Source organism: Gigantopelta aegis, chromosome 4 (assembly GCF_016097555.1).
Source record: "Gigantopelta aegis isolate Gae_Host chromosome 4, Gae_host_genome, whole genome shotgun sequence".
Taxonomy (NCBI): Eukaryota; Metazoa; Mollusca; class Gastropoda; order Neomphalida; family Peltospiridae; genus Gigantopelta; species Gigantopelta aegis.
This window is the reverse complement of record NC_054702.1, coordinates 22,051,208-22,078,447: the sequence shown is the minus strand read 5'-3', so window position 1 is coordinate 22,078,447 and position 27,240 is coordinate 22,051,208. Positions and strand designations below refer to the sequence as shown.

The 27,240-nt window shown below is 36.9% G+C and overlaps 1 protein-coding gene across 2 annotated transcripts; it reads left to right on the top strand.

Moving 5' to 3' along the window:
* The first annotated feature begins 1,575 nt into the window (after nt 1-1,575).
* Nucleotides 1,576-10,385, top strand: LOC121371973 (ADP-ribose glycohydrolase OARD1-like). Of its 2 annotated transcripts, none has more exons than XM_041498205.1 (4): nt 1,576-1,672; nt 3,691-3,752; nt 7,728-7,872; nt 9,062-10,385. In XM_041498205.1, the coding sequence occupies exons 2-4, from the start codon at nt 3,738-3,740 to the stop codon at nt 9,334-9,336; spliced, it is 435 nt and encodes a 144-aa protein (XP_041354139.1). In that variant the 5' UTR covers nt 1,576-1,672; nt 3,691-3,737; the 3' UTR covers nt 9,337-10,385. The 2 variants fall into 2 exon arrangements, with proteins under 2 accessions (XP_041354139.1, XP_041354138.1); XM_041498204.1 differs by having other exon boundaries at nt 7,719-7,872; nt 9,062-10,384.
* Nucleotides 10,386-27,240: the final 16,855 nt, after the last annotated feature.

Sequence of the window (27,240 nt, the reverse complement as noted above, 5' to 3'; positions counted from 1 at the left end):
TTATTTATTTATACTTCTTGCTCTTTATTTTAGGCTAAGTTAAACACTTTTGAATAGAAAGACACTTCTTTTATACAGTGGCATAATTATTATATCCACAATGTTTTAAAATTGCCAAAGTTACCCCAGTATTCAATTCTGATGGAACAGATATGAAGCTAAATATTATAGGCCAATATCTGTATTTTGAACACTGTGTAAACTTATTAAAATATATCTCCAAACAACTATGTTATTACTTAACAACATTTGACTTCTTGCATTCTTCCCAATGAGAGTTTAGACCAATGCACTCATACCAAACTGCAATACTTTATATAACTGATAAATGGCTATATAAAATGAACGAATTAAATCTAAAGAGAGTTATATTTCTTGATTTTAAAAAAGCTTTTGGTGGTTTTGACCATGCAATTCTGACTCAAAATTTTAGACTGCAAAGGACATTATCTTGATTTGTTCTAGTCATATTTAAGTAACAGAATGCAACACACCACTATTGGAATCGCAACATAAATGCTTCATCCCATTATTCATGGTGTTTCATGGGGATCAATACTAGAATATCTAGCCTTTTCAGAGACGGAACTAGGGGAGCTCCATGGGCCTGCCCCCCCCCCCAAATTTTGCGATAGTTATAATTTGTTTTTTGTTTTTTTTACGATCCCCCTCCAAACCTCCCCCAAAGGTCCCCTGACCTTCCACCTCATGTCATTGGGCCCCCCCCCCCCAATGGATTTTCTGGATCCGCTACTGCTTTTCTAATATACACAAAAGATGCCCTTTTATTCGTTGAACATTGTAAAACAGGGATTATGTAGATGATTTAACAATATTTATGTCACGGGAAAATGTTACTGAACTTTAGGATTAACTGCAGCAAGTTCTGAATGGAGAACAAAAATAGCAATCCTATAATAAAATGAATGTATTTATCGCGTCCCAATCAGTGCCCTACAACTGGTATATCAAAGGCCGTTGTAGCTGTAGGTATGTGCAGTCGTGTCTAGGGGTGGGGGGGGGGGGGGGGGATGGCGTAGCCCAGTGGTAAAGTGTTCGCTTGATGCGCGGTCGGTTTAGGATCGATTCCCGTCTGTGGGCCCATTGGGCTATTTCTCGTTCTAGCCAGTGCACGACGAATGGTATAGCAAAGGTCGTGGTATGTACTACCCTGTCTGTGGGATGGTGCATATAAAAGATCCCTTGCTGCTAATCGAAAAGAGTAGCCCATGAAGTGGCGACAACAGGTTTCCTATTTCAATATCTGTGTGATCCTTAACCATATGTCTGACGCCATATAACCGTAAATAAAATGTGTTGAGTGCGTCGTTAAATAAAACATTTCTTTCTTTCCCTTCTGTGGGGAAATGCATATACAAGATCCCTTGCTAATGAGAAAATGCAGCGGGTTTCCTCTGAAGACTGCGTGTCAAAAATTACGAAATGTCTGACATCCAATAGCCGATTTTTTAAATAAATCAATGTGCTCTAGTGGTGTCGTTAAACAAAAACTTTATCTGTGTAAACGGACAAGACAAACGTCATGTACAAACTGACCCAAGAGAGGTAACTCTAGTTTTCTGTGGTCAGGTTGAGATTGTCAACATCTTGTGAAACAAGACGTGTGCGATAGACTAACAATCAAGAAACGCAGTTTTTATCAACATTTGTTGTAAGTGTTAAAATGGTTCAAATATAGGTCTCTGTATGACTGTCATAATTAATTTTATTTTAATAATCGTTCCCGGCTCCATTTGAACTGGAGTTCTAAAACTTTGGACTCATGTTGCAATGGTTTTGTGCACCGACTGTGAAAGGAACCTTCAAAGATAATTGTTGCAAATGATCAAGCCCATACATACATACCTGGTAGCTGTTACTTTGTACTAACGGTGTGTGTGTATGTGTGTGTGTGTGTGTGTGTGTGTGTGCGTGCGTGTGTGCACATTGATATATTAATCATCGGCTGTTGGAGGTCAAACATTTCGTAATTTTGACATACAGGCTTAGAAAGAAAACCCGCTACATTTTTTCCATTAGTAGCAAGGGATCTTTAATATGCGCCATCTCACAGACAAGACAGCACATACCACAGCCTTTGATATACCAGACGTGGTGTACTGGCTGAAATAGCCCAATGGGCCCAATGACTGGTATCGACCCCACGCATAAAGCGAGCACTTTACCACTGGGCTACGTCCCGTCACATGTGTGTTTGTATATATGTGTGTGGGGTAATAATAAAACATTTTAAATTATAATATTATACCATAATTTGTAGCTTGATTGTCCTGTAGTCGTTCCTGTTTATTTCATGTGATGATAGAGCTAGAGCGTACTTAGTGTTAAAGGGATATTCCTGAGTTTGCTACATTGTAAGATGTTTCCGACTAATACAATATTTCTGCGATTAAACTTACATATTAAATATATTTTCTTGTTTAGAATATCAGTGTCTGTATATTCAATGTGTTTCTGGTCATTTTAATATTTGTAAGAAGCCCAAACGGGATTTTGTCTTCAAATAATTTCGTACGTACGAAAAAGACATATTTTTAGAAATAAAATTATATTTAACCTGGTACAAATATTAGAACGATCAGAAACATGTTTAATATACAGCCACTAATATTTTATGCAGAAATATATATTTGATATATAATTACACTTGTTAAAACGTCTCTGTTAGTCGATAACGTCTTAAAAATTGCAGCAAATTCAGGAATGTTCCTTTAAAAGCTGTCAATTTGCCGTTTCACAAAATGATAGTCTTGAAGGTGCACATTCCTATTCCCATAAATGTGAGACGAGGGCAAGGTATAAATAGCGTAACATGAGTAGGTGAGATTGTAGGTTTAATATACAGAGGCTCTAGCTGCCTCAACAAATACCGATTAAAAAGACGAGGTTGATATTTTACATATTAAAAAACATGAGTAGCGAATTTTATTTATCCTATAACACTTCTAAAATAACATTTTAATTCAATATTCAATGAATGATCAAAGTTCTGAAGTCGCCTCACTGGTAATATGACGTCATTGCAATTAGCACAAATGTAGTTTGATGTCATGTACTTAACTAAATATCATCCAAACGTTACGCTCAGGTATACAAGTCTTGTTCGCTGTAAACAAATAACCCATGATTGACAGCAAAACATTATTATCGAAATGTGTGGGTAAGTTATAGGATAAATATAATTACAAACTTCCCGCTGTTTTAATATTTACTTTATTCTGATTGGACGATATCACATAAAAACTTAATGTTATCCTTCGATAAACCTCAGAAGATGACGTCATTACGTCAGACGGGATGTCATTGCATAAAAACAGGTCAGTGAAAGGATGTTAAAACCTTATTTTTGTTTATTTTTAACTATTGTAAATAGAAGTGTTGTTTGTAATTATAAAAAATATTTATTATTTTTGTGAATTTATCAATTTGTGACCATTATACAATGATAAATTCACACAAAAAACAACAAACAATCCTGGTTATATAATGTTATTTATTACAAAGTTGAAACTATCAGTTGATTCTCTCTTTTTTTCTCACATACCATTTCAAATTGGAGAAATTTTAATGATGAGAATTGGGGAGAAAGAAAATAGATATGTGAATATAAAAGATTAGGGCCTATATAATAAATGAGTGTTTAATATATCACGTTATTATTTTTAACAGAATCACATACAGTCAAGTATTATAGAGGTCTGTCGGAAGATATCAGGATGGCAGAAGCTGGGGTTTGTATATTCCATCTCCTAATTATTCATTCATTTCATTCATTCATTCATGCATTCATTCATTTATGCATTCATTCATGCATGCATTCATTCATGCATTCATTCATTCATTCATTCATGCATTCATTCATTCAATCATTCATTCATTTATTCATTCATGCATTCATTCATTCATTCATTTATTCATTCATTCATTCATTCATTCATTCAATTATTAATTCATTTATTCATTCCATCTTCTATAACCATGATGGAAGGAAGGAAATGTTTTATTTAACGATGCACTCAACACATTTTATTTACGGTTATATGGCATCGGACATATGGTTAAGAACCACACAGACATTGAGAGAGGAAACCTGCTGTTGCCACATCATGGGCTATTCTTTTCAATTAGCAGCAAGGGATCTTCTATATGCACCATTCCACAGATAGGATAATACATACCACAGCCTTTGTTACACCAGTTGTGGAGCAGTGGCTGGAACGAGAAATAGCCCAATGGGTCCATCAACGGGAATCGATCCTAGATCAGGTGAGCACTATACCACTGAGCTATGTCCTACCCCTCTATAACCAGGATGTAAGTCCAGTATCTTCAGGGCATATCTAGTCTGAAATAACATTAGTAGTAAAATAAATTGGGTTACAGTATTATAATAGGGTCATCTCCAGTTACACAAAATGGACACATTTACACTACAAAGCAGGCCTCTGAAAAAAGAAAAAAATAGTTTGTTTTGTTTAACGATACCACTAGAGCACATTGATTTTTTTTATTAATCATCAGCTATTGGATGTCAAACACAGGGCTCGAACTTAAGAATTTGTCTCCCATGGCAATTTTTTAAATAATTGCCATGCCTGAAACGGCCACCCGACGGCAATATATTTTTTAAAGTGGCATTTGCAGCAAATTGAAAGGTTATTTTGTTGTATATAGACATTCAAACGAGTAAGTGTTGAATATTGGCAGTTAATGTACACCAGGTGTATACACTTTGCCACTGTTGGGGAGTTTTACTGATGGCACAAAAGTGCCGTCGGTGATGCTCTCTACCTACGGCAATGTATATCTCAATGACAGCAATTGCCGTCAGTGCCGTCGTTAAGTTCGAGCCCTGCAAACATATGGTCATTTTGACAGTCATAGAGAGGAAACCCACTACAGTTTTCAACTAGTAGCAAGGGATCTTTTATATATACCATCCCACAGACAGAATAGCACATACCACTGCCTTTGATATACCAGTCATGGTGCACTGGCTGGAACAAGAAATAAATAATAAAAATAATGATTGTTTCGTTAGTGCATTACTCATGCAAATATTATTATGCATAACCTATTTTTCATTCTTGAAAACATTACATTAAGGACATCATTTCCATGGACATTATGAAATCAGAACCTGATATTAAAAGCACTGAGTGGACTGATTAATTGGTTCCCTAACTTATTTTATGGGGAGCCATTTAAGATACAATAAAACACTTACAACGAACCGGAAGGGACCATGATAGTTAGTTCGTTATAGTAGTAGATCGTTGTACACATTTTCATAAGTTGGTTATTAATGTAAAGGGAGATAAATTGGGACTTTACAATCAGTTCATTCTATTCAGTAGTTAATTCTAAGCATGTTCGTTATAAGTGTTCTTTATTGTACAGTGGACTCTGTCTAAACCGGACTCACTTCGTACCGTCGAAATAGTCCGGTTTACATAGAGGACCGGTTTAGACAGAGTTTCACCCAGAGTTATGGTTCTTGAATGATCGATAATGACATTTGATCCCATGTTTTGACTGCGAATTTGAATCAAATTCTTGTATTAATTTGACTTTAGTTTCTAACGAAATTTCGATACGTTGCCGTTTTTGGGGTCGTTCCGCCATTATAAATGAAATAAGATAACACAAAATATACAGTATGTATGTATGTATGTATGCCCACAAATGACTGTCAGGTCAGATGTCGGGAATTAACGTGCTTATATCAATTTACACAAAATATACAAGCGATTCGCACCTATTTATACATGCGTTAGGTTGACAAGTATAACTCGCCGAATTCATAACTGTGTAATCAGTTAGGTATCAACACACACACTAATATTAATCCGATTAATCTAACGACCTACCGCAATAAGAGTAAACTTCACACGTGTGCGATTACATTTTGTATTTGGCGTCCTGATTACTTGGCAATTGACGATCATTTGTTCAAATAATTAAGCAGCCCGTCGTTCAGTCAAATCCAATCCGGTGTAGACAGAGGTAATTAATGCATGAACGGTTCTTTCGTTCTTGATTTTTGATCCAGAGTCCGGAGTAGACAGAGTACGGATTAGGCAGAGATTTATATCTAAGAGATAAACAGTAGCTGGATGGGACTTTAGAAATGGACCGGTTTATGCAGAGATCCGGATTACACAAAATCCGGTTTAGACAGAGTCCACTGTATATTGATACCATATAAATACACATGGTAAGGGGAGCTACAATTTACTCTCCTTGAACCAATCTCAGGACAGTTATGGGAAGTGAGAGTGATAATTCCCTATAAACAATCGATTCCCATCAGTTGGCCCATTGGGCTATTTCTCGTTCCAGCCAGTGCTCCACAACTGGTGTAACAAAGGCCATGGTATGTACTATCCTGTGCAGGGCTTCTACAAAAAATTTGTAATCCACTAGCAACGGGATCAGTGATTTTAAAAATGTACTAGCCACAATTAAAAATTCACTAGCCCTACTAAATAAGTTAATACAATTTTACTAAATAATAGTAATAATCAGATATGTCACCTAATGAGGGAGATAGAGCTTAAAAACACTAACATTGGTGTTTGGGGTGGGGTCAAGATATTCATATTTATAAAATAAACTTAACTGCAACATTTACTAGCCCAACATTGAATATCACTAGTCATGGGAGTGGGGCTACCATAATCTAGAAGCCCTGCTATCTTTGGGATGGTGCATATAAAAGATCCCTTGCTGCTAATCGAAAAAGAGTAGCTCATGAAGTGGCGACAGCGGGTTTCCTCTCTCAATATCTGTGTGGTCCTTAACCATATGTCTGATGCCATATAACCGTAAATAAAATGTGTTGAGTGTGTCGTTAAATAAAACATTTCCTTCCTTCCATCCTCTTAAATAGTGAGGTCTGTTAAACAGGTTATGCAGAATGGAATTAGGTTACCTGAATTTATTTTTACTTAATCCATATATGTGTTTCACCAATTTTCAATTCTTAGAGGCTTACAAAGAGAACTTGTTGATATTTTTATTGGTTGTCCTGCCCCACTTTAGGTATGGCCCTGATGTTAAACACAATTCCAGATCAACTAACCATTTCTAATCAGACAGTTATAGAAGATCCCATGGCAGAGGGTGAAAAGTATCCATCCTCCCCTCCCCACCCCCCATGCAATAAAAAAAATTTATGGGCACTGAGGCCAATATTTAAATATTTGTTGAAGATCTATCTTCAGTTATAACTGTACCAATAATATCAGCTCATTAATACAGGGCTCAAACAGTGAAGGTACTGATGGCAATAACCGTAGCTGCAGTATAAATTGCCATTGGTCAGTGGCTTTACCAATGGTAGTTTGTTGCTGTTGGCAGACACAAAATTGCCATGGGTGAGCATTTAATTTTGCAGTAGCAAAAATGTTTTGAAATTGCAGTCTGTTTGTGCCATGTAATATCCACTGAATAATTCTTCTTAGGCTGCAAATTTAGGACGATTTTGTGCTTCAATGAATCCCAGATTTTGGGTTGAAAGCATAAGATTATGAGATGAAATTAAAAACTATCTGTATTTTTAAAAATTTAAGACTGGCAGAATCCTACACACACACGCCTCCAAATCCAATGCCTGTTCTTGTTTTAACTGTTTTTAAAGACAACTTTATACACATCAACATCTTGAAAGCCATTAAATATTTCTTCTTGTTCAGGGTTTTCAGCTTCATGAGGTGAAAGGAGATCTGTTTAAATGTCCAGAAACATCAGCCCTGGCTCACTGTATCAGTGAGGACATTAGAATGGGGAAAGGTATCGCTGTCATCTTTAAAAACAAGTTCGGAGGAATACAGGAACTCAAAAACCAAGGTTTGTCATTAGTTTTTATCTAGACATACAAACCTTTATAAAGTGTCTTTTCCACAGTAAGCTCGTCATAGGAGATAGGTTTGTGATGGATCATACATAGCTCAATTATAATAACAATAATTGATATTGCCAGCTAAAGCTATAATAAAATGAATCTAGGAAAAAAGTCACTGGTGAAATTTCATGGGAAAAGAAGACAGGGTGGGAAAAGTCACAAACAAATCAAACACTGATCAAACATTTCATCACTGGAGTGTTTGTCAGTGTTGATGGTTTAAGAATAGCATCTGCTTAATACGAATGAATGTTTAACGACACCACAGCACAAAAATACACATCGGCTATTGCTTAATATATTTTAAAAGTTGTGATATTTTTTCCTGAATTTATTTTTCCCTGAGTTTATTTTTCCATGATTTTTTTTTAACCTGTGACTTTTTCCCCTAGATTCGATTTAATTACTTGCATGAGCAACACATGCAGTTAATTTTAACATCACAGGGAAGACAACTAGGCAAGATATCACCACGTTATCTATTGCTTGTTGCTTGTGTGACATGACAGGTAAATGCTGTGGTCACATTTGTGGTGTCTAAATGCACTGAAAACGACCATTGAGTCTGACTTTACTTGTCACATTCTATAATAGTGGAGTGGTCTTAATACTGGAGTAATTTTACTGTAAAATAGTAAGGAAATATTTTGGTCTTTTAAATATTGGTCTTTATAGCAGGGTGTTCCAGCCAGTGCTCCACAACTGGTGAAACAAAGACCATGGTATGTACTATCCTGTCTGTGGGATGGTCTATATAAAAGATCCCTTGCTGCTAATCACAAAGAGTAGCCCATGAAGTGGCGACAGCGGGTTTTCTCTCTCAGTATCTGTGTGGTCCTTAACCATATAACCATAAATAAAATGTTTTGAGTGCATCACTAAATAAAACATTTCCATCCTTCCTTATATATGCAGACAGTAATCTTGTAGATAACCGATATATAGGGAATAACTGGTTGCTGTCTTAAGATATCGGCTTTATCCTGCGAAGGTTAGAATGGCGAATGCAGTGAAGCTCTGCTATGCAAATAAATGATTTATTCTATAAACCTATATGCTATGCAAATAACCTATTTATACTATAAACTGATATGCAATTAAGTGGATTCGACTGTATTAAGATTTGTTTTGTAGGTAAATCAGTAGGCAGTGTGGCGGTTCTGAAGCGTGGACAGCGGTACGTGTACTATCTGATCACCAAGAAGAAATACTCGGACAAGCCCACATACGACACAATGAGATCGAGTCTTGTGGCCATGAAAGAACACTGCGTGGCCCACGACGTGAAGTCAGTGTGTATGCCACTTATTGGCTGCGGACTTGACAGACTACAGTGGGCCAAGGTGGCGGAGATCATTTGTGAGGTCTTCTCAGATACAGATGTCAGTGTATCTGTGTACAGTTTGTAAATGATGGTCGTTTGTGTAACCTTTATGACACAGGACTTTTGATGAAGAGTTGCATGATTCACATTCCTTAGGTTTTCTCAAATGCAGACGTCAATGTAACTATACAGTTTGTAAGTGATGGTTATTGAGAATGTAGATAACCGTGATTATGCAGGACTGTGAAGAAGAACTTTGTTTGTAAATGATGATCGTTTATGTAAAGTTTATGACACCTGTAGGACTTTGGTGAAGATCTGATTTACATTCCTTAGGCTTTCTCAGATACAGACATCGATGTAACTCTGGACAGTTATAAATGATGGGTGTTTATGGAACCATGATTATGCAGGACTGTGAAGAACCGATTTACATTCCTCAGGCTTTCACATATAGACATCATTGTGCATGTAACAGTGTACAGTTTGTAAATGATGGTGGTTTGCATGACCATTGCTACACAGGACTGAAGAAGGACCAGTTCACATTCCTTATATTATTTAGGGACCAGTTTTAGACATATTTATCTTTTCTTCGGTTTTTTACATTTCTTTACACAAGTAAAATTCCTTGTTTGATGGAACGTGAAAATAACTAATGTACAAAGTACATGTACCTTTTTGTATTTTTGTTGGATTTTTGAGTGGGGTTTCTGTATTTCATTTTGTATTAATACTGCATATTTTTAACATTGGTATGTTCTAACAACCTACTTCATTATTCGTCCTATGTGTAGCCAGTGCATGTACAGTTTACAGTTTGTATGTGATGGTCATAATGTATGTGTAACCATAACTACACAGGACTGTGATCAAGGATTGATTCACATTATTTTCGTTATTTGGGGATCAGTTACAAACACATTATTTTTTTTTTTTTTTTTTTACATATTTGTCAAAAGTAAAACATTGTTTGATATAACACGATATTAACTGTTTAATGTACAAAGTACTTTTTTCATTGAGTGTTTTTGTTTGTTTTGTTTGGGGTTGATCTGGTTTTGGGGGGTTTTCATTTTGTAATATGATACTGCTTGTTTTTTAACATTGGTAAAAGTGCATCACGACTGATATATCAAAAGCTGTGGTATATGCTATCCTGTCAGTGGGATGGTGCATGTAAAAGATCCCTTGCTACAAATTGAAAAATGTAGTAGGTTTCCTCTAAAAGTATATGTCACAATTACTAAATGCTTGACATCCAGTAGCTGATGATTAATAATTCAATGACCTCTAGTGGTGTCATTAACAAAACAGACTTTAACTTTTTACCATTTGTAAAACATGCAAAATTTTAAAATTGATCAGTGAAAACTAAAAATCCAATTGGTAATTTGAATCTATATCTCCTGGACCCCATTCCTCCACATCCTGTTGTGTTAAAACTCAATGAAAGAAGTACCATTTATCAAATCCAAATTAACATTGGTGGTGGGATAGGGGGTACATATACGGTAGTAGTACACTGTTCCTCATAGAGGTAGAACTAAACCAAATGGCATCTCTTCGAAGTTCGTTCACTTTAAGTAGATAACTGAATGATATCATGACACCAGTTACAGAGATGTGTGACAGGACTTGTCATAAAGTTTGTTTATGTAATGGTTTATAATTTATTCATATAATTTTATTTCAATTAGTATCAGGGCTAGCTCTGGGTGAGCAGAAAATGTCTCTAAATTATCTATTAAACTTCAAAAATTGCAGAAAGTTGTCAGAAACTCAGTTATTTCTTACAAAATATTAATTTATTGCATTAAAATATTTCACCAAAGTAAAATGAAATTCACCAATTGTGTTGAATTTGGCAAGTGCCACAGCTAGCACTGAGTATCTGTGTATCAAATTGTGGGGTGCTTCTAAATTTACAGTAACAATTTTTGTGTGGAACTAGGGTAGTCAGTGGCGGATCCAGAAAATTCGTTTGTGGGGGGGGGGGGGCAATGACATGAGGTGGAATGCCAATGGAACTTCGGGGGAGGTCTGGAGGGGATCGTAAAAAAATGAAAATTAATATATAATAAAATTATAACTGTCGCAAAATTTAGGGGGCGGGCCACTACCCCCCCCCCCCCCCCTTTAGATTCGCCTCTGGTAGTGGATCAGCATTTCCTTCTTGTAGTATATCTTTGATAATCGTGTTGATTGAAAGTCTGCATAGTGTGTTAGGCACATATTGTTACTAAATGTTACAAGCAACTTCAAACACATTTTCTAGGCCCGTGCTTAAATCTTTAATGACATCAGACATTTGTATTTTGTAGTTGTTGCTATGATGTTAAACAGTCTTAATAGTCTAATGGCTTAGGTCAGTGTTTGTGCATTTTTGGAAACAAGCATGAAAATTTACACTCACACACATATATATCATTGGTGTGATTAATTGTAGCTATAGAAACACTTCGACAGGACCCCTGGGAATAGGTGGCGCCACCTGTTTCCCATGTAAGTCAGTTAAATTGGGCGGGGGGGGGGGGGGGTGTTGCCTTTTTATATTATGCTTTTTAAAATCACCGTAAATGTATGAGGTGACTATTTCAAATGATTTTCTTCCAGAAAGCTGCTTATCTGTCAGTATTTTAAAGAGAATGATTTTGAACAAATTCGAAATTTGAACTTTTTCCCGCCAAGAATTGTGGTGCAACCGCTTTATGAGTTAGTTGCCGAAATCGTCAATTATGCCACTTCCGATGACTTTGGTTGCCTAATATCTCTGTTGAAAATACAGTTGAATATATTCAAACACATTCACTGCTTCCACCACTTAACGTCACATACTATGCCAAGAATTGTCTATGGCGTTTCCATGCACATACATGAACACAATGTGGTACACGATAACTTGACACGAGAGCAACCACAACGACTGGTAGGGGTACATACTTTCTTGCAGCCACATTTGATCAACTCTCGGCACCTTTTAGAAGCTTCAGGTAGAACTGTCCAGTTAGGCTGCCGCTCATCGTCACATTTCATCCATCCCCACTCTGCAGGATTGGGTTGTTTCATTTGTGGAGCCAACACTTGTCCCCAAACGTGTCCACTTTGGTATGTTGCTCTTCTAATATGCTCACTCAGCGCTGCCCATGTGGGAGGCAGGTTCTCATGCTTGAATCTACCTTCTTGGGTTTTTTAAAGTTCTTGTCTGACTGCATTGATGTCTGTCAGTTCACTTGTGCGATCATACAGAAGAATGGCAAATCTCTCGATCAGATTAAGTCCTTGCTCACTAAGAGCAGTTGCACACACTGATTTCTCCCTAAATGACTCGGTTGCGTCAGGATACACGTTCCAAACAGCCCATGCAGTTTTCTTTCCTCTCCCTGCAAAGGCAGATACAGTGTCACATCCTGTAATTGCATGAAATGCCGGTAGTGCTGCTGCTCTAGGTGATCCTAGTGCTTTCGCCATTTCATGAGCAGGAAGATGACGAAAGGATTTCCCTGTACCAAATGTCACCTGTAATTCATTGACATGAAGTTGTTCCGTGTATGCGACAGCTAAAACGAGGATGTCAGTATCCGCTGTTCTAATGAGGTTTTTTTGGCTTCCCTTCTTCACAGCATCGGATGCATGAATGAACGCCCTTGTGTCGGCCTCCTCATGATTGCATGGGCTGATATATTCACAATCATAATCTGGTTGTGAACACAGAACATTTTCTCCATCAGTGGTGTACATTAACTTTTCTGCCGGGAATCTGTCTATCACAGCATGTGTTAAAAAGTTGAATAGTTCCACTTTGTTGTCTTCTACACAAAGGAACTTCTTCCAATCTGTTGGGATGTTCGATGTTCCGCTAACTCTTCTGATTCCGTTCCCTCTCTTTTTTCTGGTCAATGCTTTCAGGCTCTCTGATATGTACTTGTCCCAAACCAAATCAACGCGTGATGCAGTCTGTAGCTGTCTGTCGATATGTAGCAAAAAGACTAGAAGCATATGCATCAAATGTTTTGGCTGTCCTTGGTTCAAGGGAATGAACTACTGCAGCTCCGTCTAAGTTCTAGGCAAGGAACCAGATCGGACTTGGTGCATGAACGTAGCTTCCCATGGTTGGACAGATTTGGTGGATACGGATGATTTTCGTACATGAAAAAGTCATCACGGTTGACCGCTCTAGTTTGACATGATACATACAAACGCGACAAAAGAACATGGTCAACTTATAAAGCTGATGCTTGCAGTTTAGCCTTAGAGGCCATCTTAATCTGAGGTCTGCTGAAAAGCGGCAGTTTTTGTTTCACCAAGGGATCTGTGATAGGCCTCGTTCCTTTCTCTAACCTCTGCTGTACATAGTGCACATCATGTCTATTTATTATCGGTAGATGTTGATCCTTAGCCAGAGTGCTAAGTCCATGCCTATAATCAAAATAAATGTCAAAACGCATAACATTTGAGTTACAAAATCATTCCCACAGATGTTTTCTATAACTGGGATGGTTCTAAGAATGTAAATCTGAAATAAGAATGTAAAATTTTAAATTAGATCTATAGTTATGGCTGTTTAGATGAAGATATGTGTCTGGTGAACCAACAGGTGGCGCCATCAGAAAACGGGATGTTGACAAAGTGTTTCTATAGCAGAAATGAATGATTATAATGATATCCGTCAGTGTGCCAAATTTGCTGCTTGTTTCCAAAAGTGCACAAACATGGCCTTTTTGACAGCTAAACCACTAGACTATAAGATGTTGTTAAAGTCTTAAGATGTTATTAAAGTTTTGAATCTAGAATATAAAAGTTGTATAATCACGGGCATATTGGTGTAAACAGTTATTAGGATCACCTTTGGTTTGTGGCCATCAAGTGATGGTTTGTTTCCAATTGACTGGGATCTTCCTGGCTAATGATCCTTATCTTCGTTAGTAGATCGAATCAAAGCAAACGTTATCCCACATGACCTGGTATAATTCTGATACTATTAAGGGATAGTAACCTGAAGTATTCAAAATAGGTCATTAGGACACACGCTGGCTTTGGCGATGCCAGGCCAACTAATCCATGGTGACCTCCAAGATGAACGAAATGCTATCGTTTAAGTGTTGTGACTGGCAGTCCTCCTGAAGGCAGATAAAGAAAAATGTATCTTCCTGGGGAGTGGCAATCTACATAAAGACCAAAAGCATGACACTGATTTGTAGTAGCAGTCAGAATATTGTCAAAGCACCCAACCCTTTGGCACTGCCTTGTGCCGAGATATGATTTTTGTTTTATTGCAGGATTAATGTTTATCTTTCAGATTCAATTGGTTGGGGGTTTTCATGTAATTTTTGTTGCAATTCAGATTGGTTACATTAATTACCGTGCATACTTTAAACGTTGGGGGTTTTTTACAATTTTTTAACGAGTTTATTTTGCGCAAGAATATATAGCACGATACCGCGCAAAATAAACGAGTGCACTAAATGAGTAGCGAAAACAACGTATGTGAAGTTCTGTATTTATTACATACGTTCTTTTATGTTTGTTTGTTAAATCTATGATCACAACTCCTTTCATGGATTTACTTAACGTTAAGAATCTTACTCTGCGGCAGCCTTGTGTAGCCTAATGTTTCAAATACGATGTGACGTCATTTGTAAATCAGATATGATGTCAGTAAATAAAAGGCGCTAACTGCAGTAAAAAGAAAAATAGAATTCCCCATTTAAAAGTTCCGGTTCATATTGCACATATGTTGCTTATACAAAATAATTTTATCACACGGTTTCAATATGTCTTTATCATTATAGTAAGATTGAATAGGTATGTAATAAATAGAGGATATGTCATGTTTTTTGTCAAATATGATTTATACCTCATCTTGTGACGTTTGCAATCACAGCGCAACTCGTGAAATATGATTGCAAACGTCACTCGATGAGATATAAATCATACTTGACAAAAAACATGACATTTTCTATTTATTATATAACTTTTGGCAATTTACCTTTATTTTTAAAATGCCAGCAGCGAAATAGTTCCGGCATTCTTACAGTGAAGATAACACTTTCTACAGTGACGATAACACATTTTAGAGTGAAATGGTGAAAAATTTCACTATAAAATGTGTTATTGTCACTGAGTGACTGATAACATTTTTATTTCACTGATATTTTAAGATATTTCACTAAATGTTATATAATAAAAGGTAATACTTAGCACACACACACACACACACACACACACACACACATGTGCAGAGGCCACATTTTCCAGTTCAATAAGGTTAGCGGCATGCCTATTTCATAACACCATCGACGGCCTATTGTCGAATGTATCGTTGGCTCGCATACGTGCGATAACATTTTAAAGACATAGACTGGCTACTCCTAGGTAACGACCAGGTTACCAATGCCATACCATCCAATAGAAAATAAAAGCACAGTTGAATCGACCACTCTATGACGTACATGTTAACCTGAAATTGACTTGTCTTTGACGCACAATTTAACTGTAAGCGCTAGGGTTTTACATGTTTTACTTGGATTAAATTTATTTTAAAACTGTCTTCTGAAGATATGTAAGAAATAGAATTCTGTATATGTGTTATCAAACATAACGAATGATGTTCTTACCAACGGGTGTGTGAGAAATCGAGAATAATACATGAGTGGCTGTTAGATACCATTTATCTTACAACGGGTTGTTTTAAAATGTATCTAACGAGCGAAAGCGAGTTTGATAAGTTTTTATACAACGAGTTGTAAGATAAATGGTATCTAACGGACACCAATATATTATTCTATTTCTTACATATCCTCAAAAACAAGGTTTTAAGCAAATTTTAACATATTTTAAAATTAAACGTTATTTGCAGTCCTTGCACTTACGCGTCGCAGACAAATGATTGTCAGGTTAACTATACATTACAGTGTAATCTATTTCGATCGTGCTGGGGGTTTTTTTATTGAATGTATGGCATTGGTGACCTGGTCATCACCTAGAAGCAGCCAGTCATTTGTGTTGAAATTGTTAAAACACGTACATGTGTAAACAAGTATGTGTTATCAAAAATAACGAATGATGTTTTCACCAATGGGTGTGTAAGAAAGTGAAGTGCATGGTTAGTTCATATTCTAGTACAGTTGCAACACATACTTGACAGCAGAATATATACTAACGAGGAGTTCTCACCTGTATATCGAAAGTGGTGGTATGCACTATCTTGTTTGTGGACACAGGCGCGGAACCCAGATTTTTTCATAGAGGGGACCCAAAACCCGTTGTTGTTTTTGAAAATAGAATTTAAAGATTATTGACAGGTAGACGGGATAATTTTGCATTTTTTTGTGTGTATTCTGTAATATATATTGTTTTACCAAAAGTGGGGGAAGCCGGGCCCCATGGGACGCACCTGAGACCAGTACACATAAACGTCCTTTGCGGTTACCGGAAATGCGTTATTGGGAATAGCATACTGCATGTTGAATCGCTAATGCTCGCTCTTTCTTTCTTTCTTTTTTTCTTTTTCTTTTAGAAACAAATTTTCACGAGTTGGTCCATATGTCCTTTTACCCTTAGTGCCCCCCCCCCCCCCCCACACACACACCAATTCTTAGATCAGCTCATGAATAGTGACGGGTTTGTCTCACATCCACGTCGGCTCCGAAATGCTTATGTGAACTGTAATTGGTGACATATAAACAAACAAAAAACAAAACAAATATTGTGAAACAATATCAATGTTTATCTATTACAAACCCATGTCTGTACAAATATATGTATACAAAATATGTAAGTAGCACCACTCAGTCGTTTTACGTTAGAGGAGCATTCTATTTTCGGTTCTGGTAAATTTATATATTTGAAAAAGGATTACAAAATAAAACAAAATCGTGAAGGTCTTGCGTTTAAAGTTCTAGGATAATTTGTATTACGTTTGGGTGATGGGTTGGGCCACCCATAAAATATGTTTTTCAACCCTCCTCCCCTCAAGTAAACATTTTGTACGTTTGATCATTACATTCTTCCCCATGTACGGGCGTACATAATTCTTTCACTCTTGGATTCAGTTAAGAGCTTGGCGTATGTACTCTGTCAGCGAACCCCCTCCCCTACCTGTACTCCCCCTCCCCCTCAGTGTATGCGTATTTTATGGATGGTCCCATGGACAGAACGATGCTGACATTGTAAAGTATATTTCTGAAAGATTAGAAATTGTAATATTTCCAGTACGTGTTTGCATATATTGGTTAAATGCAATGTGGCGAAATTGAGATCAAGCATAGCCATGGATTAATGTATTCGTCGTGTATGAATTTATTTAGGTGTTTGCATCATTCTACAAAGTGATCATGTCCTTGGTCCTGTATTTATTGATGGACATGAGAAGAAGTAAAATTCCAACTATTGTTAAAATAAGAATGATTGTTTTATTATGAAACTGTTTGGCTGTAATTTTACCTTCGATGATTCGATGAGGAATTGCACAGTTCACCGTTTAAGCATTGGTAGTCTTCATTTTGCTTCAGAGATGCTAACACAACGTTTAGTTTGTTGGGGGTTTTTTTGTGACAATAGTCTGCTCCTTACAGCTAAAATAGAGTTTTTTTAATAATACAATTATATAGTATTTTAACATAAGTATTATTTACTCAATTTTATCATAACTAAAGCAATGTCGATTATGAAGAGGTTTAAACTGTCAATCCTTTTGGCCACGCTTTGCCCATGATCTTCCAGATTTTAACGCATATGCCTTGCCATTACATAATCTGGTTGGCTGACGATTTGGGGGAAAGGTGATGGTGAAGACAACATATTATATTCACATGTTAATTACAAGCAATCTGTTGTGAAATACTATCGTTCTGTTCACATATTCTAGTCTGTCCTTGACAAAGACTGGTCCAATAATCTAGAAACCTGAGCAATGATATCATAGAGCAGATTCGTTGGAGTATCCCTTGAATTAACATCTTCTGGAAACAAAGCCACGAGCTGGTGCTACGTGGAGATGTCCGCGATACTGATGGTGGTCTAGATTCCAGACTTTATGGACGTCGCTACCATGACCAGAGTTCCAGGCAAGTACGTCAGACTTGCGATTAGCAACAGCGTGAAGACTGCCACAGATATTGCATGTAACAGTGTTAAGGAAAATGTACATTTTATAACAAAACGAAAAACAAAAACAAATTCAGATGTTCATATCATGGTATAATATATAAAAATTATATATATTATATAATCGGAGCGTCTTCCCGTACCATCACACATAGGCTTCCATATATACGAAAACAAAAGAGGTATAGCAGTTGGGTACTTCTGCGTTGTACCTTAACCCTAACCTACATTAAATGACGTGACAGTTGCGCATTTTATTTTGTACTGAAAATCTATTACTTACACTGACAAATGATGCAACAATTATATCCAGTATCTGATCATGTTTTATTTTATTTAAGCACATTTGCCAAATTACAAAAAACAAACAAATGTCTTAGTGTAGTTGGAGAGAAAGTAAGGAAATGGTTTATTTAACGAAACACTCAACACATTTTATTTATGGTTATATGGCGTCTGACATATTGTTAAGATATTGAGGGAGGAAACCCGCTGTCGCCACTTCATGGGCTACTCTTTTTTCGATTAACAGCAAGGGATCTTTTATATGCACCATCCCATAGACAGGATAGCACATACCACGGTCTTTGATGTACCAGTCGTGGTGTACTGGCTGGAGCGAGAAATAGCCCAATTGGCCCACTGACGGGGATCGATCGCAAACCGACCGCGCATCAAGTGAGCGCTTTGCCACTGTAGTTGGAGAGGAGTCGCAATGCAGGTTCTATATCTGCTTCTGTTTTTGTTTTTAAAATTCACCAAACCCATGATATATCCCTAATATATATCTCTTTTTTTTAACAAAATATTTTACTGAAATAATTATTTCACGATAGGCTGTTAAAATCCCATCTTAACATCCACAAAATGTTTCTTTACATTAAATGATGATGTATGATTCAGACTAAATATCCTTTTTCAAAAGCCAAGCTGCCAAAATAGAATGTGTAAATTAAATAATAATAATGATTAAACATTTAGCCAGAACCCACGACTGGCTTGCTTGAACTATGTTTCAATATAAGCACATTAAACCCAAATCATGATCCTATTACACATAATCTGTACATTGGACTATTTCTGCCACATCAGTGTAATATGTCTTAATTATTAATTTACTTCATGAACAATCGATCGGCGAATGCAATATTTTAATATTTAGTTTTGATTTCCGAATATGGGATACCCGTCTATATTACCAGTTAGCGGTGATATATTAATGCTTAAATATTTAGTCCGGGTCTGTATGATATCTCTAGTAACAATATCAATGGTATGTCGTGAAAAGTGACCAAGATTAATTGCTTTCACTGGCGTAGCCAGGATTTTATATGGGGGGAGGCGCAACCCACTGAGGGTTGGACAACCCACACTATGTATATGTGTGTGTGTGTGTGTGTGTGTGTGCGTGCGTGTGCGTGTGCGTGTGCGTATGTATGTATGATTTTATAAAATTTAATACAGTAAAAAAATGTTTGATTGGGGGAGGGCATGGTCCCCGTGCCACACCCCATCTCGTTACGTCACTGATTGCTTTAACACGTTACTTTGCCTTTATGCCTACTTTTCTCGGTAAAAAGGTGAGCGCGGTTGGGATAGATTTAGGTTGTGTTTGTTTGGGGCGGGGACAAAAATTACAACTAATGTTGATACAAAAAAATAGCATTTTGTTTTCTTTTACGAATATTGTGATTACCTACGTTTTCATCAACAAAACTAAAAGTCTGGTGAATGCTTCAAAGTGATTGTTGCTGGGTAGATAGATGATCGACATTTTCCAAATGACCAACATAAAAATCCATATTCTGAGAGCGTGAGCACGAAACCATGCTAATCCAGCGACAGTCTGCTTCCTAGCTGCAAGCGGTCATCATTTATTTACAAACGGGGAGAAAGACTTGCGTGGGCTATAAATTAAAACTAATTTACAAGACGCAGCGGATGAGCGAAGACATGAAGCGCCTAAGTCAGTGTTTAGACGACCTACATTATGATTATGCAAGATGCAAACAAGGATACAGAATGAAAGCAAAAAAGAAAAATCTTTCCTCCCAGTTATAGTAACTTGAATGAAAGGTCCCGATAAGCATAGGCTACAAAGTGAGAACCACGCTCCTATTGTATACAAGGTAACATAAATGATAGAAGCAAACATGGATACCAAATGAAAAACTCGCTTTCCCTCCAAATGTATTTTTTGTGATGGCATGATAGAAGCAAACATGGATACCAGATGACAAACTCGCTTTCTCTCCAAATTTATTTTTTGTGATGGCAAGTTACATAAGTATGATCATCGATGGTTTTTCGAACTTTTTTGTTTTGTGACAAGCTGGTTATTAATTATAATGGGCCTAATAAAGTTGAATAGTTTATGGATGTTGAATTCCCCGACTTTGAATACCAATTTATGCTTATATACATGTATACCTTATTGACATAAATTAATATTGTACTTTGAATGTTTTTTTTTTCCCGTTCAAATTTAATGTCATACAAAGTAAAATTGTGTACCTTCTTCTGTCTCTGGTGAGTGTTAATGAATGGATTCCCAAAGTGATAATTTTTAGAACTGTTGTAGTGGTAAACTGAATGAATACTTCAATTTCTATACTTAGTTTAATGTTTTCTCGTTAATAAAACCCCATTATAATAACATACGCACACAAACATTTGATACCTTTTTATAAGTTAAAAAAGAGTCGATAAATTAAAGTTAGATAACACCATTCAAGTCGCTGACCTTAGCAAATGTGTAGTTTTTGTGTTTCGCATAAAATGCTTTCAAAACTAGAATTTGCTAAAATCGATATTTAAGCAATAAATTTGAGGTAATGTGAAATCTAACGGTAAAAAGCTGTTATTGCCAAAAATAATATGGTTTTGCACTGCTTATAATAGCTAGGGATACTTTCATTAAAAACTTTTTAAAAATTGTATATTTCATGTTTCTAAATTGATATTAAACTATATCACAGTAATAATAAAATATAAAAACATTTTATATCTGAATACGCACGATTAGGCATTCCTTTGCAGGCATGAACAACTGATCCACGACTCGTCCGTTCTCGAAGCGTTTTATGAACACAATCAAATTTTTAAAAATAAATTAAAATACATTTTATAAAAAGGATATTTATAACCATCCTTTTCCGTCGGCTCCATCACATATAGACAGCTTATTAACGTCCACTGAAAATACCAAAAGTGGATTTTATCCTTCATGTGCGCGAAGAAGTCCATTTTCTCTGGCACATGTGGATAGTAAAGTAGCGTCTATAACAACCGCTTTGTAAACAACTGCATCGGCATGGAGACGACAGGGTAAATTGGCCGAAGCTGTTTAATGAAGAGATCGACCATCACTGCTTAATAATTGGCTTTGTTATTTATTCAAAGGGTCGACAGGAGTGTGCCATAAATTAATTCCAGTGAACTGCGGAAGCCTATATGCCATTCATATCGAAAGGTGTCGGACCGGGTCATAAGACATCTTTTACCTTTTATCGAGGAATAACAGTTACTGTTATACTAAGACAAGTGCTTTAGGGATAACAAAAGGTTTTTTTTTTTTTTTTATTTTTTTTTTTTTTTTTTTTTTTTTTTTTTTTGTTGGGGTGGGGGGGGGGGGGCAACTGAGTAGTTAATAGTCTAAAACTCCTTAAACGGTTAAGAAGAGAATTTTCTTTAAGTTTCTATAATTTTTTCCGGATTGTTTGGGGGTTTTTTGGGGGGGTGGGGGCAATTGCCCCCTTACCTCCCCCCATCCGCTAGCTACGGCCCTGGAGGTGGGGGGGGGGGTGAGGACATGTTTTCCAAGTAAATATTATGTACATTAGACTCTTCATTTACTCCCCACCAACCGTAGCTGGCATCTTCCTACGTCTCTGATAAATAAGGATTGTATTTGACATTCACTTTACACTATAGTTTCAATACGCTATTAAAGACCTTTTGCAAACCTAAGAGGACAGACCGGCCTCGGTGGTGTAGTGGTAGGTAAATGCGTTCTCCTCTCGGTACCGGCTCCCACCAAGAGTGAGTTTAACGACTCTGTGGGTAGGTGTAAGACCTCTACAGCAACTTCTCTTTTTGCTAAACGCCAACAACTAACCACAATTCCAGTCTTTGACAGACAGTCCAGATAGCTGAAGTGTGCCCAAGACAGCATGCTTGAACCTTAATTGGATATAAGCACGAAAATAACTTTCGTTTGGCCAAATGTAACCAAATCTGTATTTATTGGATTGGAGATGTCTTATTATCACCAGGATAAATGTATCTACGCGAAACAACAAGGCAGCAACATCGGTAGGCCTATATTAAACGTCCATTCTCAATCATGCGTTAACCCGTCGGCCATGCACTTATTGCATTGTGCAGTAATATAACTTTTAAATTAAAATGAAAATATTTGTATCTATTTTTTTTATGGATGCCTGTGGGAAGCGCAAATAAAAGATCCCTTGCTGCCTGTCGTAAAAGAGTAGTCTATGTGGCGACAGCGGGTTTCCTCTAAAAAAAACCAGTGACAGAATGACCATATGTTTGACGTCCAATAGCCGATGATAAGATAAAACATCAATGTGCTCTAGTGGTGTCGTTAAATAAAACAAACTTTACCTTTTTTCATGCGACCTTGTGAACAAACAATGACGCAGCAACATCAAAATTGTACACTGGCTGAGCACAGTAGAGGGCACGTGTATGTGCTTGGGTCGTAGCATCAAATCATGTTGTGGACGCACCCCCCCCCCCCCCCCCCCCCCCCCGCCCCACACACACATTTGAAGCATAGACAAAGACTCAAAGACTGTGAAATGTACTGTCCTGTCTGTAGATAATTATATATAAAAGGCCTCTTACTACTAGGACTGCAACGATAAACCGGTATACCGATAAGAACCGCGTTTTTGCATATCTCGATATTTACACGTTATTGTTTCCTTGTATCTTATTTGACGGGAAATAGTTAGACAAACAAAGAACCTAGCATTTTATTAATTATGGCATGCCATGGCAGCAACGATGCTTTTTGTCCCAGGAGATCTTATCGAAGTCGATATAAGTCGAAGCCATCTGGTATGTAGAATCTTTGTCATTGTAATTGAGTTTTCACGATTTCTTTCTGGATAAAACGTGGGGGAAATTTACCGTTAATTATTAATGGTAGTAGAGTAATTGTTTCCTTCCTTCCTTCCTTCCTTCCTTCAAAAAAAAAGAAAGAAAAAAGTAGAGTAACAATGTGGTTCAGACTTTAGAGTCAGTAGAGGTCAAATTCACCCAATCAGCGAGTTTGTACATAAGGTGAGACTTTATTAAAATATTTGCCTGTCTGTCTGTCTGACAAAGTGATAGCTCAAGCCATCAAATTCCCCAACGGTGTCATCTATTATTAATTTTCTGTACACACTGTCGGTGCTGAATACTCGTACTTATATAGGCTACATATATGAGAGTTAAAATTCATACCTTTAATTGCTTTTTTATTTATTCCATTATGTTAAATGTACACAATTTTTTTTTTTTTTTCGCCGATGTGATCAAACGTCTTTTTGTTTTCTTTTATGTTTTAATGTTTATTGTTCCGCTGTCATGATTCAAGATAAAAAAAATATATATACACAAACGCCATCATGATTTGTTTTTACCCTTATTGGCAAATATCACCTTTCAAATGTTAGTTTATACATACATACATTTTATGTTTTATTATTATTCCTTTCTCTTTGACTATTTTATTTTCCCCTATCCCTGTTACCATCTAACAGGAACGGCGGAGCAGGAGGGGGAGATGAATAAAACATATTATTGGTATAGTAAGGCAGAGATGAATTTTACTTGTAGGATGCAAGAAATGGCATTTCTGGACATCTAGTTTTTAAAATTTCACGGGGGAGCATACCCTCGAACCCCCTAGAAACTTTGTTTTGTGCCCTCGATCTCAGTCAGCTCCCCCTCACATGTCTACGTCTTTCCGCCGTGCCTGTCTAAACGTATATTCAGTACAGTTGGGGGATATTGTAACAGCACTGAATCTACAAACTGAAACTTATGAAGTTCATTAAAATATTATATTTAAATAATATCAGCTATATCGCAATACATATTGCAATACGGTTTTGATCGTATCATTGCAAATATATGTAGATGATTTCCACTGAAAATTGTGTATCGCAATTAGCAAATATTTAACATCTAGTAGCCTATAAGTATAATGAAAGAACTGTTTTATTTAACGACACACGCAACACATTTTATTTACGGTTAAGGATCACACAGATATTGAGAGAGGAAACCCGCTGTCGCCACTTCATGGGCTACTCTTTCCGATTAGCAGCAAGGGATTTTTTATATGCACCATCCCATAGTCAGGATGGTACATACCACGGCCTTTGTTACACCAGTTGTGGAGTACTGGCTGGAACGAGAAATAGCCCAGTGGGTCCACCGACGGGGATCGACCCTAGACCGACTGCGCATCAAGCGAACGCTTTACCACTGGGCTACTTCCCGCCCTCCTGTGATGAATGAACGTGGTCAAGTGGTGTCGTTGAACAAAGCAACTTTTCTATACTTTCGTTATGCCAAAAAGGTCCAGTTTTGACTTGACATAAAAAGAAAAGCAAAATTTTGTAAACAACAAAAAGATTCTTTTTTTTGTTGTTGCAAAAATAGTGGTCAGAGTATAAATAAAAGTTACCTATAGTAAAAAATGTCGCCTGTTCATGAAGCTTGAAATTGCTTATTCATGGTCCATTTATCTTTCTTTCTTTTTTTTTTTCTTTTTTTCATTTTAAAAACTTATTTTGTTACTGAATAATTTCAAACTCCATGTCAAGTAGACCATCATCTTCATAATGGTCGTTTTGTTGTTTTATTTACACATAAAAATATAATCTTTTTTGTTGTTTCTTTAACAATTCTTTCCCTTTCCTTTTGTATTTAAGTTACGTTTTGTTCAACCGGAGAGGACTATAGGTTTCGTCTCCGTCCTTCCGTTTGTTCATCAGTCTGTCCCACAAAGTTTTCCTGTTTTTTTAAAACAATATCTTGAGATATCGAGCTGACATTTTGTGTAGTTTTATCATATAGTTACAGTTGGGCCGATTTCATGTCTGGGTTTCGAAACACCGGGTTATATCAAAACCTAGGTTTAACACTAGTTTACGTAAAACGCTGATAAATTTGACCAAAGAAAGAAAGAAATATTTTATTTAACGACGCACTCAACACATTTTATTTACGGTTAGGCATATGGTTAAGGACCACACAGATTTTGAGAGGAAACCCGCTGTCACCACTACATGGGCTACTCTTTCCGATTAGCAGCAAGGGATCTTTAATTTGCGCTTCCCAGAGGCAGGATAGCACAAACCATGGCCTTTGTTGACCCAGTTATGGATCACGGTCGGTGCAAGTGGTTTACACCTACCCATTGAGCCTTGCGGAGCACTCACTCAAGGTTTGGAATCGGTATCTGAATTAAAAATCCCATGCCTCGACTGGGATCCGAACCCAGTACCTACCAGCCTATAGACCGATGGCCTACCACGACGACATCGAGGCCGGTTAAACTTGACCAAGACATACACCCGTGGTTCATTTCACATGTGTGTGTTTTACCCGTGTTTACAAAACCACACTTTTTGCGTGGGTTACCCACAGATTTGGAAAGGGACATAAGCGATGAATAGCTTACACTTCATCTCTTTGTAGTTAAAACTCGTTACCGGTATATTATTAGCATTTGCGTTCGAGATGGGGGATTAGGGAACCGAGATAACATATGGTCAAATTTTCAAAACTGTGGGCCTATACCGCCTTGTTCCCCCTTTATTAAGACGAGACAAACACGAAAGTATGTCATTATAAGACTGCAGTCTATGATAGACGTTTATTGCTTTGATACCGGTGGTAACCAATCAACTTCCAATGCTAGTACTTCCCGTTTTCATGCAGTTCATACATCATGAAGAAAATGCTTATTTTTACTAATTTAGTAAATAACTATATTTATTACCCCAGTGACCACTCATAACAGGGAAAATATTTTCCCAATAAGAAATATTCTGCAGTGGTGTTAAGTACAATATTACTGGATGATTTGACGCTTATATAAACTAATGACTTTGTCGGTACTAAATATAACATCATCACGATTTGGCAAACACACAAAATGACGTCATGTACTTTGATCAGTTTGTGTTCACGACTGTTTTAATGTTAAATTTATAACAAAATGTCATTTTAACGCATATATTTATTTATATTTTTAGCAGAATAACAATAACTTTTGTTTTTGAAACTTATCTGTGAACATGATTAAAATGCAAAGTTATAGCAAAATCCACAAGAGTGTGTAAAGTGGTTTACATTGTTTCTGTAGCCTACATGTACGTGCATATGCGTCTAAAATAAAGGAGTTTAGAGAAAACATAGCTGGGGTAATAAATAGAATAGCAAACTCGGTACCAGTTGTTATCAAATGTATGTTCCGAGTGAAATACTTTTCATTTGTCACTCGCTAAAGCTCGCGACAACAAAATATTTGACTCGGGACATAAATTTGATAGTAACTGGCATCTTATTTATTATCCTCTATATATCTCAGGCGCTTTGTTATTCGTTCGCCTCGAACATGGTGAAGGGGTGAATCTAATTATACAGTCGTGCTAAAACAAAAAAAGAGCAAAAGAGCATCTTGTCTAAAGGGGGAGGGGGGTTTGAACCCCCCTACCCCCACCCTGTATTCGCTTCTGTAGTGGCTTCAAATGAGATCTAAAATACGTTAACATTTCATGGCTCTGCAATACTGACGTAAAGCACAATTTTGCTGCCGAAATTATCCATGAAGAAAAGTTACATTGAGCAAACC

Bases quoted from the DNA above. Each gene is read 5' to 3' on its own strand.
- LOC121371973 (XM_041498204.1), top strand. The intron at 7,873-9,061 runs GTTTGTCATTAG...TTTGTTTTGTAG, and splicing joins ACAGGAACTCAAAAACCAAG to GTAAATCAGTAGGCAGTGTG.